This window comes from Schistocerca piceifrons, chromosome X (assembly GCF_021461385.2).
Source record: "Schistocerca piceifrons isolate TAMUIC-IGC-003096 chromosome X, iqSchPice1.1, whole genome shotgun sequence".
Classification (NCBI taxonomy): Eukaryota; Metazoa; Arthropoda; class Insecta; order Orthoptera; family Acrididae; genus Schistocerca; species Schistocerca piceifrons.
In genome coordinates this window covers 483,062,054-483,082,081 of record NC_060149.1, presented here as the reverse complement: position 1 = coordinate 483,082,081, position 20,028 = coordinate 483,062,054, and the positions used below count along the sequence as shown (strand labels likewise).

Below are 20,028 nucleotides of genomic sequence, written 5' to 3'. Positions count from 1 at the left end.
GGACAAGTGTTCTTGACTTCTGGAGCACCACAGAGTTGCTGCGGCTTCCATTCACGCAGCAGCAGGGAGAGATACACAACATTGGTGCAGCCGATGACATCACTGGATACATGAGTGGCTTCACATCATATTTCATACGAGTCCCAGATTTGTTTGCAGCATCACAGTGGACATATCCTTGTGCAGAGGCTCCAAGGAGAACAAACATTGCCAGATTGTGTTCATCATTGTCACATGAGACCAGCACCTGAACTGATGCTAGAGGATGTCATTGGTTACACAGCACAATCACCTCTGGTTCACACAGCCACTAATTTTGAGACAGGTGTTACATTTATGAAGAGTTAAGGCCAGTGGCTGTTGCACAATTTCAAGGTTTATCTTTCAATAAAATAACACAGAACTACATTATGCGCACACTGTCGTGACAATCTTAATACAGTGTGTGTGTGTGTGTGTGTGTGTGTGTGTGTGTGTGTGTGTCTGCTGCCCTGGCCAGCGAATTCTACTTGTCCTTCACACATTGAAAACATGTGCTAATGGGCTGGCAAAAGACTGACATACCACAATTCAAAAGCCTCTATGAGTGATCAACTCTTGCATAAAACTGAAGTGGGCCAGAATTGAAGAGACCTGTATATGTCATCCAAGCTCAGTTTGACTCAATGCTTAGCTGAGTTGGAGCTGTTTGTGGCTGCTAGATGTGGCTGAAGTGTGTACTAAATTTTGTACCTAAAAAAATTAATCATGCATTCTTCCTACCACAATGTATACACACAATGAATGAAATTTTATTATTTTCTATCCTTCATGGTGTTGCAGTTTAAATAACCAGTTGTCTATAAGATGCTTCCAATGCTTTAATGACAATTTCTCTCTCTCATTGATCAGATAAACCTGTTATCACATTGTTTCCTTAACTTTTCTTTACTGTACCAGAGAGGAAATTAATTGCCACTTCTTTGTCCTTTTAAGTCTGAATGTACGAGTTTTGCTGCTGGTGCGTGATCCTCGTGGCACTTTGCAGTCTCGTAAGCATCGCTCATGGTGTCCGGGAAGTCCTGACTGTAGTGAACCCAGGATTCTGTGCAGTGATCTCGTTGCTGATTATGAATCTGCTAAGGAGTTTGCTGTAAAATATCCCAATCATTTCAGGTTTGTCCCTTTTTTTAGTTTATCAGTATACTGACATGCTTATAAACTCAGATTTCCACAATATGCCAATTGCTATTTAATGGCATTCTCTGTAGAAGTGTTTTGTAAGTAGTTGATTTAAAGTTGTAATGCACAGTTATTTAGCTATTTTTGTGTTTCAAGGTTCATGTTCATGAAATATTGTTGTGTCTCGCAATGCATAAAATTATTTAACAAAGTAAAAAATATTTTGAATGAATAGATACATACTAAAAACTCATATTCAGTGCAACAAAGACTGTAAGTGTGTTTCCTACCAACAGATTGAAAGGAAACAAGATGAAATAGGGTAGCGGAGTATGTTGGCATGCAAGTATAGGTCTTTTAGGATAGAGACATCCCACCACAGGCCTGATAAGATACCTTCTGAGTCCAGGCAGAATAACATTTGTGACAGAAGACTGGAGAAAGAAAATGTTAATATAGTATTAGTTAAATGAAAGAGCATCTATGGAAAGGTCCTGGAACTAATCTCGCCTGTAAACAATAACAATGATAACATAGGTCCAGGGATTTAAAAAAAATGGCTGGAACCAGATGTCAGTAGCAATTAAGTTCTGATTTACAATTGGAATGTACCAGGTGATCAAATAGTCAGAATAAATTTGAAAACTTAATAAACCATGGAGTAATGTAGATAGAGAGGTAAAAATTGACGCACATGCTTGGAATGAAATGGGGTTTTATTAGAACCACCCCATATTGCTAGACACGTGAAAGATCTCTTGTGTGCGTCTTTTGGTGATGATCATGTGCTCAGCCACCACTTTCGTCGTGCTTAGCCTCCCAGGTCCCCAGACCTCAGTCCGTGTGATTATTGGCTTCGGGGTTACCTGAAGTCGCAAGTGTATCGTAATCGACCGACATCTCTAGGGATGCTGAAAGACAACATCCGATGACAATGCCTCACCGCAACTCCGGACATGCTTTACAGTGCTGTTCACAACATTATTCCTCGACTACAGCTATTGTTGAGGAATGATGGTGGGCATATTGAGCATTTCGAGTAAAGAACATCATCTTTGCTTTGTCTTACTTTGTTATGCTAATTATTGCTATTCTGATCAGAGGAAGCGCCATCTGTCGGACTTTTTTGAACTTTTGTATTTTTTTGGTCCTAATAAAACCCCATGTCATTGCAAGTATGTGTGTCAATTTGTATCTCTCTATCTACATTATTCCATGATTTATTCAGTTTTAAAATTTATACTGACTTTTTGATCACCCGGTATATCGCAGAGATAGGTTTAAGGCTGGTGGTGGAGGCATTTTTATAGCCATAAAAAATACAATAACATCTAGTGAGATTAGCGCAAATAACCAGAGAAAAATAATTTGCGTGGGGGCGAGTGTTAAAGGTGGATCAAACATGCTCAATGGATGCTTTTATCGAACCCCTGCCTCAGCAGCAGCCGTAGCAGAATAGTTGAGGGGACATTAGGAGAATATTTTGCATCAATTTCCTTATTCCAGGTGGAGATTTTAACTTGCCATCTATAGACTGAGAAATGAAGTGATGAGGTATGATAGTAGGGACAGAAAACCGCGTGAAATTATTCTAAGTGCTTTGCCCAAAAATTACCTTGAGCAATTAACCAGAGAAAAATCTTATGAAGATAATATCTTAGACTTGTTGGAGACAAAGAGACCCAAACCTTTCAATTCAGCATAGAACAGGGAATCAGTGATCTTATGGCCATTAAAACATCACTGAGTACAGCTGTAAGTAGGAATACAACGAAGGGCAGGAAGATCTTTCTGCTTAGCAAGAGTGACAAGAAATGGATTTCAGATTACCTGAGCAGTCAGCACAAGAAATTCATCTCCAACACTATCAATGTTGAATATCAATGGACAAAATTCAAGAGCATAATGCAGTAGACTGCAGGCAGGTATGTGCAGAGAAAAGTTGAGAGGGATGGAAAGGCTGACTGTGGTTTGACAGCCATATTAGAAAACTGTTGTGATAGCAGAGAGACCTTCACTGCCAATTTAAACTTAGCCAAAGCTTTACAGATAACAAAAATTAATTGAAGCCAAAATTAGTGTAAGGAGAGCCAGGCATGAACCATTCAACAAATTTGAAAGTACAATTATGTCTACCAACTTGACAGATAATAATAGGATGTTCTGGTCTTATTTTAACTCGGTAAACAGATCAAAGCCATCTGTCCAGAGTCTCTGTGACCATAATAGCACTTAAACTGTGGATGACACCAAAAATACCAAATTACTAAAAGTCTTTTTCCCAGTGTGGTTCACAGAGGAAGATCACACTGAAGTGATTCCTTTAAATTGTCACACAAATGAAAAAATGGCCAATATTGAAATAAGTGATTATGGGATAGAAAAGCCACTGAAATCACTCAACCGAAGGAAGGACACTGGATCTGATGGGAAAGGGCACTGGATCTGATGGGATACCAATAGAATTATAGGTAGAGTATGTGAAAAACTCACCCTTCTTCTTGCAGCAGTGTACCATTGATCTGTGGAAGAGTGAAGTGTTCCTGATGATTAGAACAAAGCACAGGTCAATCCCATTTTCAAGACCAGGTGCACAAAGCCTATATCTCTGATGTCGGTCAGTTGTAGAATTTTATAACATATTTTTTATGTTCAGGTATTATTACATTTCTAGAAGCCAAAAAGTCCTCTTTACAATCCAACATGGGTTCAAAAAACAATGATTGTCTGAAACCAGCTTTCTCTGTTCATCTGTGAGACCCAGAAAGCAGCAGATACAAGCACCCAGGTAGATACCATGCTCCTTGACTTCAAGAATGCATTTGATGCAGTTTGGCACTGCTGCCTAATGAACAGAATGCAAGTGTACAGAATATCGGACAAACTGTGTGATTGGGTTGAAGAGTTTCTAGAAAACAGAACACAGCATGTTGTTCTGAACAGAGAGAAGTCTTCAGACATAGAAATAACTTTGGGTGTGCCCCAGGGGAGTGTTATAGAACCATTAATTTTCACAATATATATAAATGACTTAGTAGATAATGTTGACAGTTCCCGAAGGCTTTTCATGTATGATGCCATCATATATGGGAAAGTCGCAATGCTAGAAAATTGTTGTGAAATGCAGGAAGACCTGCAGACGATCAATGCATGGTGCAGGGAGTTGCAATTCAAATGGTTCAAATGGCTCTGAGCACTATGGGACTTAACATCTATGGTCAACTACTTAAACCTAACTAACCTAAGGACATCACACAACACCCAGTCATCACGAGGCAGAGAAAATTCCTGACCCCGCCAGGAATCGAACCTGGAAACCCGGGCGTGGGAAGCGAGAACGCTACCGCACGACCACGAGCTGCGGACGGAGTTGCAATTGACCCTCAACATAAACAAATGAAATGTATTATGAATACATGGACAGAAGACCTTTTATTATGCAATTACACTCTTGCAGAACAATCACTGGAAGTAGTTACTTCCATAAAATATTTAAGAGTTGATTTGAAATGTAATGACCTCATAAAATTAACTGTCAGAAAAGAAGGTACCAGAATCCTCAGGAAATGTAGTCCATCACTGAAGGGAATAACTTACAAAACATTTGTTCAAACAATATTTGCATATTGCTCATGAGTATAGGATCTGTACCAGATAGGACTGATGGAGGAAATTGAGATGATCCAAAGACGAGCAGCACGTTTCATTACAGGTTCATTTAGCAAGCATGAAAGTGTGACAGAGATGATCAGCTAACTCTAGTGGCAGATGCTCCAAGAAAGGCATTCTGCATCGTAGTGCAGTTAATTGCTAAAGCCCCGAGAGTGCGTGTTTGTACAAGAATAAAAAAATCTATTTGTCCCTCTTACATATATCTCATGAGAAGACCACAAGGAGAAAATTAGGGAGATTCAAGCCGATATGGAGGCTTACCAGCAATCGTTCTTCCCACAAAATATTTGCGTTGTAACAGGAAAGGGGTGACATGAAAGTAGTATGCAAAGCAAAAAGTACCATTTACCACATGCAGCAAGGTAATTTGCAGAGTACAGAAGTAGGTATAGATCTAAATGTAGAATTAATGTTAAGAATAAACTTTTGAATGAATGTAAGACAGTCAAAGCAAGGAGTTCCTTTATATGTAAAAGAGAGAGAATTTTTGAAAAATAGAAGTGTGTTTGTTTCAAAGAAAGAATGTGGAAGATTAGTGTTTAATGTCACATCAACAGTGAGGTTATTAGAGATGGAGGACTAGCACAGATTAGGTAAGGGCGAGGAAGGAAATCAGTCTTGCCCTTTCAAAGGAACCATCCCAGCATCTGCCTTAAGCAATTGAGGGAAATCTTGGAAAACGAAAACTGGGTGATCAGCCGGGAATTTGAACTACAATTGTCTCAAATATCAGTCTAGTGTGCTAACCACTGAGTCACCTCACTCTGTGTCTGCTTCGAAAACCAGTGCTGAGTTCACCTAGGGAATTACACTAGATAGACACAGAAGGTTGTTTAGTTAATTTCATTCTTAGTTATGTATCCTACAGACAATATTTGCAGTAAGGTTTATGATGTGGGATGTGTCAATTGAACAAAAGTTGCACACACACTTGTTATCATAAATAAGTATTAATTGCTTATTTCTGTTCAAGTATTCTTCTGTAGGAAAGAAGAAGTTGTTAAGCAGAAACAACTTTAATCTTTAACTTTAATAATATTGAAGACAGTTGAGAGATACATACCAAATAAATTAATAAGTGTTTGTACCAATCCCCCGTGATACACAAAACAGGTCAGAACTCTGGTGCAGAAGTAACAAAAAAAGCATGCCACACTTAAATGAATGCAGAGTCTCCAAGATTGGTCATGTTTCACTGAATCTTGAAACTTAGCATGAACTTCAATGCCAGATGCTTTTAACAGTTTCTGCAACAAAACTCTGACTAGAAATCTGGCAGAAAATCCAAAGATAAAATAGCTGTATGTAAAGTACACCAATGGCAAGAGACAATCAAAATCTTCACTGTGCGATAGCAATGGTAACATTACCAATGGCAGTGCCACTAAAGCAGAGTTACTAAACACAGTTTTACAAAATTCCTTCACCAAAGAAGATGAAGTAAATATTCCAGAATTCAAATCAAGAACAGCTGCCAACATGACTAACTTAGAAGTAGATATCTTGGGTGTAGTGAAGGAGCTTAAATCACATAGTAAATGCAAGGCTTCAGTTCGTTTAAGAGTATGCTGATACAATATACATATACAACTGCTTGTTCATCAAAAGATCTGTATATAAAGACTGGAAGTTTGTACAGGTCACAACAATATTCAAGAAAGGAAATAGAAGTAATCCACTGAATTCCAGACCCATGTCACTGATGGTGATTTGCAGTAGGATTTTGGAACAAATACTATGTTTAAACACAATGAATTACCCTGAAGAAAGTAATTTAATGAGAAACAGCCAGCACAGTTTCAGAAAATATTGTTCTTGTGAAACATGGTTAGTTGCTTATTGACATGAAGTAATGAGTGCTGGTGACATTTGGTATCAAACTGATTCCATGTTTTTAAAATTCCATTAAGTTTTTGACACCAGCCCTCACAAGCAACTTCTTATCAAACTGTGTGGCTATGGAGTCATCAAGTAAAACAGAATTTAAACACAGCTTTCCCCAAGAAAGGCCTTTTTCTGGTCCTGATTTATATAAATGATGTAGAAGAAAGTCTGAACATCCCTGTTAGATGGTTTGCAGATGATGCTGTCATTTACCATCTTTTAAAGTCATGAGATGATCAAAACCAACTGTATAAATATTTAGACAAGATGTCTGTATGGTGCAAAAAGTGGCAATTGACTCTAACCAATGATAAGTGAGAGGTCATCTACATGATGACTAAAAGGAATCTGTTAAATTTTGTGTTGTTGTTGTGGTCTTCAGTCCTGAGTCTGGTTTGATGCAGCTCTCCATGATACTCTATCCTGTGCAAGCTTCTTCATCTCCCAGTACCTACTGCAACCTACACCCTTCTGAATCCGCTTAGTGTATTAATCTCTTGGTCTCCCTCTACGATTTTTACCCTCCACGCTGCCCTCCAATACTAAATTAGTGATCCCTTGATGCCTCAGAACATGTCCTACCAACCAATCCCTTCTTCTAGTCAAGTTTTGCCACAAACTTCTCTTCTCCCCAATTCTATTCAATACCTCCTCATTAGTTATGTGATCTACCCATCTAATCTTCAGCATTCTTCTGTAGCACCACATCTCGAAAGCTTCTATTCTCGTCTTGTCCAAACTGTTTATTGTCCATGTTTCATTTCCATACATGGCTACACTCCACACAAATACTTTCAGAAACGACTTCCTGACATTTAAATCTATACTCGATGTTAACAAATGTTTCTTCTTCAGAAATGCTTTCCTTGCCACTGCCAGTCTACATTTTATATCCTCTTTACTGTGACCATCATCAGTTATTTTGCTCCCCAAATAGCAAAACTCCTTTACTGCTTTAAGTTTCTCATTTCCTAATCTAATTCCCTCAGCATCACCTGACTTAATTCGATTACATTCCATTATCCTTGTTTTGCTTTTGTTGATGTTCATCTTATACCCTCCTTTCAAGACACTGTCCATTCCGTTCAACTGCTCTTCCAACTCCTTTGCTGTCTCTGACAGAATTACAATGTCATTGGCAAACCTCAAAGTTTTTATCTCTTCTCCATGTATTTTAATGTCTACTCTGAACTTTTCTTTTGTTTCCTTCACTGCTTGCTCAATATACAGATTGAATAACATCAGGGATAGGCTACAACCCTGTCTCACTCCCTTCCCAACCACTGCTTCCCTTTCATGTCCCTCAACTCTTATAATTGCCATCTGGTTTCTGTGCAAATTGTAGATAGCCTTTCGCTCCCTATATTTTATCCCTGCCACCTTTAGAATTTGAAAAAGAGTATTCCAGTCAACATTGTCAAAAGCTTTCTCTAAGTCTACAAATGCTAGAAACATAGGTTTGCCTTTCCTTAATCTATTTTCGAAGATAAGTCGTAGGGTCAGTATTGCCTCACGTGTTCCAATATTTCTATGGAATCCAAACTGATCTTTCCCGAGGTTGGCTTCTACCAGTTTTTCCATTCGTCTGTAAAGAATTCGCGTTGGTATTTTGCAGCTATGACTTATTAAACTGATAGTTCGGTAATTTTCACATCTGTCAACACCTTCTTTCTTTGGGATTGGAATTATTATAGTCTTCTTGATGTCTGAGGGTGTTTTGCCTGTCTCATAAATCTTGCTCACCAGATGGTAGAATTTTGTCAGGACTGGCTCTTCCAAGGCTGTCAGTAGTTCTAATGGAATGTTGTCTACTCCTGGGGCCTTGTTTCGACTCAGTTCTTTCAGTGCTCTGTCAAACTCTTCATGCAGTATCATCTCTCCCATTCCATCTTCATCTACATCCTCTTCCATTTCGCTAATATTGTCCTCAAGAACATCGCCCCTGTATAGACCCTCTATATACTCCTTCCACCTTTCTGCTTTCCCTTCTTTGCTTTCGGTTTCATAGTAAATCATGCAGATCTGAAGGCTCTCTATTCAACTAAGTATTTAGGAATTACAATTATGAATAACTTACCTGGAGTGATAACATAGATAATGCTGTGGGAAAAGTGAACCAAATATTGCATTTTATTGGCAGAACACCTAGAATGTGTGACAAGTCTACTAAAGAGACTGCCTTCACTTCACTTGTCCATCCTGTTCTGGAGTATTTCTGCTGTGTGTGAGATCCTTATTGGATATAATTGACAGAGGACATCAAAAAAGTTCAGAGAAGAGCAGCTTATTTTGTGTTATTGCAAAATAGGGGAGAGAGTGTCATGAATATGATATGTGAATTGGGATGGTAGTCTTTGTTTCTACTTGGAATACAAAAATATTTTCTTAGTTCTCACGTACATAGAGAGAAATGATCATTATAATAAAATAAGAAAAATCAGAGCTTACACAGAAAAATTTAAGTGTTAATTTTTCCTGCATGCTGTTCGAGAGTGGAACAGTAGAGAAATAGCTTCAAGATGAAACTTCCCGGCAGATTAAAACTGTGTGCCGGACCAAGACTGAAAATCGGGACCTTTGCCTTTCGCACACAAGTGCTCTACCAACTGAGCTACCCGAGCATGACTCACACCCCGTCCTCACAGCTTTACTTCTGCCAGTACCTCAACTCCTACCTTCCAAACTTTACAGAAGCTCTCCTGCGAACCTTGCAGAATTAGCACTCCTGAAAGAAAGGATATTGCGGAGACATGGCTTAGCCACAGCCTGGGGGATATTTCCAGAATGAGATTTTCACTCTGCAGCAGAGTGTGCGCTGATACGAAACTTCCTGGCAGATTAAAACTGTGTGCGGACGGAGACTCGAACTAGGGACCTTTGCCTTTCGCGGGCAAGTGCGCTACCAACTTCTTTCAGGAGTGCTAATTCTGCAAGGTTCGCAGGAGAGCTTCTGTAAAGTTTGGAAGGTAGGAGACGAGGTACTGCCAGAAGTAAAGCTGTGAGGACGGGGTGTGAGTCGTGCTCGGGTAGCTCAGTTGGTAGAGCACTTGCCCGCGAAAGGCAAAGGTCCCGAGCTTGAGTGTCGGTCCGGCACACAGTTTTAATCTGCCAGGAAGTTTCATATCAGCGCACACTCCACTGCAGAGTGAAAATCTCATTCCAGCTTTGAAGAAACCTCTGTCAGGCAGTTAATTGAGAGTTGCAGAGTAGTCATGTAGATGTAGATGCAACTGTAGATATTGTTAATGTCTGTCAGATATTTGGTTTCTAAGGATAAACGGTAAAAGTTTTCTTCACTGCAATTTCCACAGAACCAAAAGCATGAAAAATTGTAGTTCATTGTATTCTGTGGCAAACTTTTGTTGATGAGAGGATGTCAGAGAGAATTTGTTCTTATTGTATCATATTTTTGAAAGGCTCTATTACAGTCAAAGTCAAATTGACTTTTGACAGTAAGTTTCACCACTGAATAAATACACTTTGAGGCTGTGGTTTACTTTCCCAAGCTTAAGATATGTAATACAATTCTGATTACTTTCTTTTGTGCAATTAATTATTTTTTCAAACAGATTTGCCCCAAACTGTTATTGTATGCTCATCAGTGAACTGAAATATGTAAAATACATTAACTTACTGATTTCTGTATGTCTGAACTTGGAAATTAATTGCACGGCAAGTGCTCTACCAACTGGTGTTACCAGTTTATGTTTTCATCAAAAGTTACACCCAAGAACTTTGAAATTTCTATCATGTTTATTAAACAGTGAAAAGTCCAGGTTGGAATATCAACAATGTTATGAAAAGCATAGATTGCTACTCACCACAAAGATGACACATTGATCTGTTGACAAGTACAATGAAAAGACTGTTATGTATTGGATTTTTAGCCAAAGTCTTCTTCAGAAAGGAAACTTCACACAAGCAAGCACACCTTGTGCACACACGACTGCAAACTCCAGCCCGTCTGGCCAGAATGGGGGCTGGCCAGCAAGATAGTGGTCATGTATGCATGAGGTGTGCTTGCTTGTATGAATGTGTATATGTTTCCTTTCTGAAGAAGGCTTTGACCAAAAGCTCAGTGTGTTACAGTCTTTTCGATGTGCCCTATCTAAAACTCAACATGTCATCTTTATGATGAGTAGCAGTTGTGTCCTTTGGTGGGGATGAATGACATTTTTTCCTAATTTTAAAGCTAGCCCTTTTGTGCAAAATCAGTTACTAAATTTTACAACAACATCCTTTACTAGTTTCCATGGTGATGAATTTTTATTTGTTTGCCGTGGTTGGATAAAATAGTTGATCACCTGCAAAAAGGACTAACAGTGTACAGTGAGGTGAAAATTATTTAATGAACCCAACAAATGATATTAAAACTTGGATGGTAGGAAGTGATAGTAGAAACTGTTATTGACATGGATGCATTCATTAACTGGGAAAATGTTTCTGAGATGGACAAACAGGACTTTAATGAATAACCATTGTTATGCAAAGAATGATGAGTGTCAGTGGTGTATAGTCACAGGCCTCTCATTGCAAATATACAGCACACTTTCTGAAGAATTTGTGCAGGGGTAGACAACCATCAGATGTAAACCAAGCCTAATTTTTTATGTCCATAATTCTTGCTTTCATTCAGGTATAGTTACTACGAACAGTGTGATAGTTTGTAAATACTACCATTTCTTAGGGAAACACAATGAGGATAACCATTTATGAATGAAACTACTTTGTAATTGTATTGCGTACTCTCTGCTGTTTTGTTTTAAAAATTCTAAAGTTCTTGTCAGTTGCCTGGTCATAAACCTAATAAAAATTGTTGGAAAAAAGTTGGATACAAGAGATGTTCGTGTGTTGTAAATTAATATTGGTAGTTTCATTTCAATATATATTTGTTCTTTTTCTGTGTTTTGTTTTTTGCCTTTTTTGCCATTTGTGCTGCAAACATCCTTTTCAGTAACTTTGTATTTCTCTCTCTCTCTCTCTCTCTCTCTCTCTCTCTCTCTCTCTCTCCCCCCCCCCCCCCCCTCCCCCTCTTTTTCTCTTATTTATCTTCTGTTGTGACTTCTGTTACAAAATTAAATATATGTCCACCCAAAACATAAATATAAGGTATCTGCATGGTACTTTTCCATATCAATCAGCTATGTTTTACCTATATGTTCAGCTGATTTTATTTTACTTATGTTCCGCATTGATTACTTAATTTTCTTTTCTTAAGTCTGGTAATCATACATATCTCATTGTTTCTGGCTACATCACTTACAAATTATTTGCTTTGTTCAGATCTTTGATGGTATTCGTGAAGGGACAAGCAGAATACTCTAAAATACACTGCATGTCTTCAACCTGACTGCTATTGCAAAGGATCTTCATCCTTCAGACCCCATTTTGCTAAGGTGGGCTTCTTTTCCACTCTCATATAGCATGAAAATGGCAGTTCACTGGGCATGGAATGATCATAATAAACTAAAGTGTACAACAGTAGATTTGACAAGCTGTACAGCAGTCAGAAGGCAACTGGGACTTTCTACAGATGATGTGTGATATTTGCCTGTTTATCAATATCCAGAGTGTATGTAAGTGCTATACTTCATTCTGAACATCATTGTGTAGTATGATATTTCATGCAATTCCAATTTTCCTTTACATTCAGAACATATTTGAATTATGGTCCAAACACCTAAAATAAACTCTCTGAATGAATTTCAGAATGACCTCTCTTTTAGCATTCTCATCTTAGTGAGTGCATTGATAGGCCATCTACTCCACTTGTCAACATATGCAGTATAATTTCCAGTATTAAAATTCATTAATTCCATAAATTAGTGCATTAGAACATTCAAAAATAGAAAAAAATGGGTCATGAGTATATTGGGCCTTCAGTCAGTGCCCATGACTACTGGCTTTCAGAACCATAAGTTCCTTTTTTCTATTGGGTGTGATTGGGGCTCTCAGAACCTAGATTAAGATGGACTGATGATGTACTGTGAGGAGGAACTCCAGGGTCTCTCTTAACCTGGAGTCTGCTGATCATGATCTTATTTTCTTTTTTCATCAGGACACCTAGACTGTCATATTTGAGTCCACCTTGAACTGTGTGAATGATGAAACCAGGGTTGCCAGGGTGAAGAAATCTCCTCCATGATTTGGCTACAGCAACATTTTGTGAACTTCTGTGGAAAATTTCTGCAAGAGAAGCAAATTCCCACAGCTGTATACCCATTGTTCTTTGTTTTGCAGTTTTTTGTGCTGCATATGACTTGGTCTACTCTTCTTATGAGACTTGATTTTACCATCCACTGTGTACTACATGAGAAGTTGATTGGCAACTCCATGGAGTGATGTGTGCACAACGACCAAAACTTGATTGTTGTTATCACTTCTCAGTTTTGGTTATTGATAACTTGATACCAGTGTCTGAGTTTAATTTGTGCAGCACTGAAGATGATCACTATGTGATCGAAAATTGATTCTGCTATCAATAAAACATCAATATTACGGCCAACGCTGACCTACCTTTTAATTCTATGCGAGAGGTATTCACAGACATTTTTGACTAGTCCCAATACCTCTAATTTTGCAGTTTTGAGCTTTGTGCAACATGTTCACAGAGAGTACTAGTATTTCCTTAGAAGCAGTATCTTGCAATTTAAAAGAGCTGTTATTTTATATTGCATAACAACTTCCTTTTTTAGCTCTTTCTAAATTTCATATATTGCGATTGTGGTGTTTCATCAGTCTTGAAACAAACTCATTAACATTCCTAAAAGCCTTTCATAGAACAGTGCCTAAATAAAATCCTCTTGGTGTTCAAGTCATGTCATTTTGAATCAACTTCTTGAGCTATTGGCAGGTGCCTCAGCCATCACCTATAAGATTAAAATTATTGTGTAGTGGGGTTGGGACAGGTTCTGCTTATTTAGTATCTGGCAGTTATTTGGATTCCTTGCCTAGCTCATGCATTGAGAGGGGGAACATGACAGAGATATTCAGGCTCCTGGCAATAGCTGCTGCTTGCATGCACACAAGGCATAGCAGCTGCAGCTGCTGCACAGCAAGCATGTCAGGTGGCGTGGCCCTCTGGCTCATAGTTGTCCCGAAATACAACAGCCCAGCTGTTGTTAGCTGGTCTTTCACTGGTCACTGAAGCCGTTAGTTATGTGCCAACAGTTTTGACATTGCCTGATTTACATTTGTGATTTAGAGTGCACCCTGGACTGTTCACTACACTTAGGCTGTATTTAAACAATGGAAAATCCAGGATGGTGTGTGACAATATTATAGAAAGGATAGCTGCTACTCACCATATAGTGGAGATGCTGAGTCATAGATAGGCACAACAAAAAGCCTGTCACAAGCTTTTGGCCAACAAGGCCTTTGTCAAAAACAGATGACAGACCCCCCCTCCCTCCTCCCCCCCCCCCCCCCCCGCCCCCACACACATGCACATGCTACTCACACACACATGACCACAGCCTGTTGCAGCTGGAGCCACACTAGTGTGTCACCTGTCTACAACTCAGCATCTCTGCTTAAGCTGTATTTGCTATACTTTGGACTTGTTTTGGTTATTTGTTCACTTCTGCACTAAGAAACCTAATGTATCACTTCACATTTGTGGTTATTTTAAGTCTACCACTAATGCTAAACCAAATGTTGATTTGTATCCCATTCCCCAGCCAGAGGAATTGTTGGCTGAATTTGCTGGGGGCTCACTGATACCTACTCTAAATTGGTTATAAATGATCAGACAAAACAAGTTTTGGTGATTAATACACCATTTTGCATGTGGTGTTGCAATAGATTGCCATCTGGTGTTGCAAGTCCTACCAAATATTTCAGAGATATATTGAGCAACTCATACAAGGTATTCCCAGATGTGTTAATTAGTTAGATGATGTATTAGTTACTGGAGCCTTACGGGAGCAGCATCTGCGCAGCTATAGATGTTGTTTGATCTTCTCAAATAACGTGTTCTGTGTTGTCGGCTTGACAAATGTAGTTTTCTTGAGCCAAGTATCCAGTACTTGGGACATATATTAAGTAGAGATTGGCTCACACCCACACAGGATCATGTGGACACAATAACTAACTTATCTGCTCCTAAGTACCTCAAAGAACCACCGTCATTCCTTGGCAAAATAAATTATTACATCATGTTTATTCCCAATGTAAGCCACATTTCCCATCTTCTCAATCAACTGCATAAAAAGGTGTTAAATTTGTGTGACCAGATGCATGCCAGAGCGTTTTCATGCAATTTATAAAGAGCCTTAAGTTGACACCTTGTTTACCAACATTCCATCCGGGCACATGTTTAATGACTGCAACTGATGCATCGGATTGTGGCATTGATGCCGTGCTGCCCCAGAAATATGTCGATGGCACAGAACAGCTCATTGCATTTGTACCTAAAACATTAAATGTGGTGCAGATGAATAATTCACAAATAGAAAACAAAGCAGTGGCTATCAGATATGGCACTGGGAGGTTTCACATATATCTTTGTGGTGGTAAGTTTCACCTGATCATGAAATCAAAAGCCCCTTTTGTTACTTTTTGGTCCTCATTCAAAACTTCATGATAAAATGATGCAACAACTGTAATGGTGGGCATTGTTCCTCAGTAACTATACATATGCGATCCATTATTGGTCCACGACACAGTTCTCCAACTATGACTCACTTTCCCACTTGCCGTGCAGTCCAGATGCCAAATTTGATAGACATGAGGCATTTTGTTTTGCCGTAGACACAAATCGGCAAATTACCCTTGAAAAATTTCCAATTGTGGTACACAAAGTGACATCAGAAATGGCCTGTGATCTGCTACTCCACAGTGTGTTGTCTGCTGTATGGTTCTGGTGTTGACAGGAGCACTACCTGCCTGAGGACACTGACCCACAATGGCTCACCTATTTTTCCTTATGTCACAGGCATAATGCCACTGTACATTTGGGAATGTGCAGAATGAAGGCAATAGCATACAAAGGTGGGCTGAAAAATAATGTCTCCACCTTGATAACTCTTCAACAGTTGGCAGCATAGATATTTGGCAGGTACTGGCTTGTTCTGTAGCCTCTTCTCTACAGCTCCAGTTGGCAGAAAGCCTTAGCATTGAACGGTTTTGTTGTTACAGTGTAAAGTATGCAACATTGCACTGACGGTCGGTCAATGCGATTTAAGCAACGTACAGTCATTGAATTCTTGACAGAAGAAGGTGTCACCCCAAAGGAGATTCATCAGAGAATGAAAGCAGTTTATGGTGATTGTGTTGATGAGTACTGTGCACTGTTGGGTGAGTAAGTTTAAAGATGTTGAGGTGGGAACATCTGACCTGTGTGACAAACAAAGAGTTGGATGTCCTGTGACAGCAACCACCGAATTTCACAAGCAAAATGTTGACAGATTGATTCAGGACAATTGTATCACTTAGAGAAAAATTGCAAGCACAATCAGCATTTCACAAGAAGCTGTGGGTCACGTTATTGATTTGCTTGACTATCAGAAGATCTGTGCACGACGGGTACCCGGATGCTGACTCCTGAAATGAAAGTGCACAGACTTGAAATTTGCCAGGAACTCCTCTCGCATTACGAGAATGAAGATGCACAGTACTCACATCAACACAGTCACCATAAACTACTTTCATTCTCTGATGAGTCTCCTTTGGGGTCATACCTTCTGCTGTCAAGAATTCAGTGACTGTACGTTGCTTAAATCGCATTGACCGACCGTCTATGCAATGTTCCATACTTTACACTGTAACAACAAAACCGTTCAATGCTAAGGCTTTCTGCCAACTGGAGCTGTAGAGAAGAGGCTACGAAACAAGCCAGTACCTGCTGCATATCAATGCTGCCAACTGTTGAAGAGTTACATAGGTGGAGGCATTACTTTTCAGTCAACCCTTGTAGTATCATTTGTGTTGGCCTCTGACTTATGTTGCAATTGTATGCACTATCCACAAATGCCATGCCTGTGTCCTCAACCATATGGCTCCAGCACAGTATTTCAGTCCTTAGCCCTGCCTTGACCACTCCCAGTGAAAAGTGCATGGTGATTTCCCTAGTCAATTCTGGGGAGCAGTTCGGTTGCTAAGTTGTTGATGCCCTCTCCAACTTTCCACATGTTGTATTGATGGCTATAACTATTGCTGCAGCTAGTACCCATGCCATGGCCATCATATTTCCAATAGAGGGGGCACCTCCCATTCTGGTGTCTGGCAATGGCCCTCAGTTTACGGCATCTGCATTTCATTTAAGGACTATTGTCAGCCCCTGACCATCCCCCCTTTCCATTCCACATCCAGTTCGGAGGCCGAACTTATTCAAGATGCAGACCCGCATACTACTGTTGGCAGCTGACTCCAGGGAAGCACTCATCAGCTTGGTGCACCCCTGTAAATGGATGTAACCCAGCCAAACTTTTACACAGATGCAGACCCCACACCTTACTCAACCTGCTGGGCCTAGCTCCACCACACACACACACACACACACACACACACACACACACACACACACACACACACACAGACACACACAGACATATTATAGTGTAGGTTCCCACATCTGGGCTTGTACTTTCAGCAAGAACCTATCGGGACCCAAGGTGTCATCATTCGTTATAGGAGGAGGCAGATATTTGAGGTTGAGAACAGCAAGCAGAAGCTGCTCCATCAACAGAATCCACACCATCCTCAGTGTGACATACCCACTACTCCCCACCCCCTACCCCTCCCTTTCACTTCCACCACTAACTGTTGAGTGTGCCATCCATGACCACTCTAGGAACAAGCCAACTTTCCATCCTGCCTCTTACCACTACAACCTCTCCCATCATGTTAGGCATCAACACGAAGTTAGCAATGGGAGGTGGTGGAGGTAGAGCTCCTTCCTCCCCGTATGATGCTCCTGACTCCCACCCTTGCCACTGGTGGACCCTCCCCCCACATTGATGGAGGTCATTATTGGCCTTGGTGTCCATATAGACCAACCTGTTGGTCCCATCTCTGCCACATCAGACGTCTACTCCCATGTAGGCTGACCCAAGCTTCCCCACAGACTGTTTTCATCATTTTTTAGGACCCCCACAGACAATGCTGCCTCCCTACCCAGCCAACCATGATGGGGATCTACTGTGGAAGCCTTTGGCAGGAATTTCTGCATCCCTCTCTCCCCTTCCTTGATGAAATCAGCACAGTCCAGTTCATTTTCAGCCCTGTGTACTGATCAAAGACAGGAGAGTTTTAGTACCTGATGGTGATTCAGATTCCTTGTTTAGCCCAAGTAACAATAGGGACAACACATCAGAGGCACTCAGCCTCCAGCAGGCAGCCACCCCATGCACCCGTACAATGATCAACAGCCACGGCAAGTACGTCAGGTGGCTCCATCGTCTGACGAAGTGTTTGCCACTAAATACCACACCCTGGCTATTGCTAGTCAGCCTCTCGCTAGCCACTGAAGCCTTTAGTTATGCACCATTGAGTAGTAGAGTTTTGACCTTCTCTGATTTATTTTTGTGATTAGGATTGCTTCCTGGATTGTTGTATAGACTTAAAATAACTTTACTGCACTCTGCATTTGTGTTTTTTACTCATTCACTTCTTAGTTTCTACTGTTATTTACCTCCAGAGCCATCTGTTTTGTTCCACTGGTCTCTACATTACCACCAGTGTAAGTTACTGTAAAGCATGTTCTGCCTATGCAGAGTAGGAGAGAAGAACTGAGTAGGATAGAAGAGCCTATATAGAAATAGCAGAAGCTTATGGAGCCTTTCAGAGGAGAATTTTGTACATTCTTGTCCAGTTCCTTGTTACTAAAATGCAAAGCTTTTATTAATTCACAATTAAACTGCTAACAGAACACAGTTAAAATTCATGTAACGTAAAAGAGCTGGGTCAGCAAATGTGAGCAAACTTGACATTGTAAGTATAATACCAGATATTTAGTTCATTGTCACAAAGTTGTTATCAGTGCAGTAATTGATAGTCTTTATAGCAGTGAATAGTCCAATCCAGTAGAGAGGAAGCAGGTTCCAGAACTTTTCACAAGAAAGATATCAACAGTGTTCGCTCGGCGAATGATATGTTAGTTGAGCTCTCAGTTGCTGCTTGTAAAGGAATTTTGGCCTCTAGCTGGGGGGACAAGATGAGTTGCTGGGAACACCTGCCATCACGAATTTCTGTGCCCCACAACTGCCCCATAACTGTCACATTCTACAGTTGGTTGCATTGTATTTGACAAAAATGTATTTTTGATTCATTGATGTATACTGTTTTTTCTTTTGTAAAGGTGGTTGTTGTAACTGAAACTGTTGTTGTTGTTGTTGTTGTTGTTGTTGTTGTTGTGGTCTTCAGTCCTGAGACTGGTTTGATGCAGCTCTCCATGCTACTCTATCCTGTGCAAGCTTCTTCATCCCCCAGTACCTACTGCAGCCTACATCCTTCTGAATCTGTTTAGTGTATTCATCTCTTGGTCTCCCTCTACGATTTTTACCCCCCATCTGCCCTCCAATACTAAATTGGTGATCCCTCGATGTCTCAGAACATGTCCTACCAATCGATCCCTTCTTCTAGTCAAGTTGTGCCACAAGCTCCTCTTCTCCCCAATTCTATTCAATACCTCCTCATTAGATATGTGATCTACCCACTGAAACTAGTAGAGAGTAAATGTACAGTTTTACAGCTGATAGCACAAATATGCTTTTTTCAAAATACTTAACAGATGTAGACAGTCACCTAAGAAAAGTTCTATATTTTGGGTTGTCACCACACAGTAGAGAGAAAAATGCTGCCATCTTGTCTTCTTATGCTGTCTCATGAAATGTCCGTCCTCAGTTGCATCTGAAACATCAACAATATGTTTTTTGGTGTAGCCATTTTCACTGTACTTGAACATCAAATGCTGAGGTTCAGACTATATATGCTCATCCTCAGGAATTATATTTACATTATGTGCTAAAATTTTCAAGACAACTTTGTTTTGTGCATGTTCAGGTCCTGGTCAGTATGGGTACATTTGTTATATACCAAATGGTCAAGCCAGCCAACTGTCTTCCATTTGATTAGCACATCCACGAAACATTGTTTGCCATCCCACTCTGTCTTGACACTAAATTTAATTTTTGGGTGAACCTACCCATGTGATCCACAAACTGGTGCAGTACCATTTCACCATCAGATCATATCATATCAGATACTGTCAGTGGAAACAATATGGGCAAGGTGGTGCAGAGTTCAGAGCTCCTTAATAATATTACTCCATGACCAGGTTTGCCAAAACAAATTGTGATAGTTTTGTTGTGT

General features: G+C 40.0%; 1 protein-coding gene across 5 annotated transcripts in view; it reads left to right on the top strand.

Moving 5' to 3' along the window:
* Positions 1-20,028, top strand: part of LOC124721924 (carbohydrate sulfotransferase 5-like) — a 544,973-nt gene that overhangs the window by 507,298 nt on the left and 17,647 nt on the right. For all 5 annotated transcript variants that reach the window (XM_047247078.1, XM_047247077.1, XM_047247079.1 and 2 more), the window contains one exon: positions 976-1,155. In XM_047247078.1, coding sequence (XP_047103034.1) covers positions 976-1,155 — 180 coding nt within the window. The remainder of the gene's footprint in view (positions 1-975; positions 1,156-20,028) is intronic.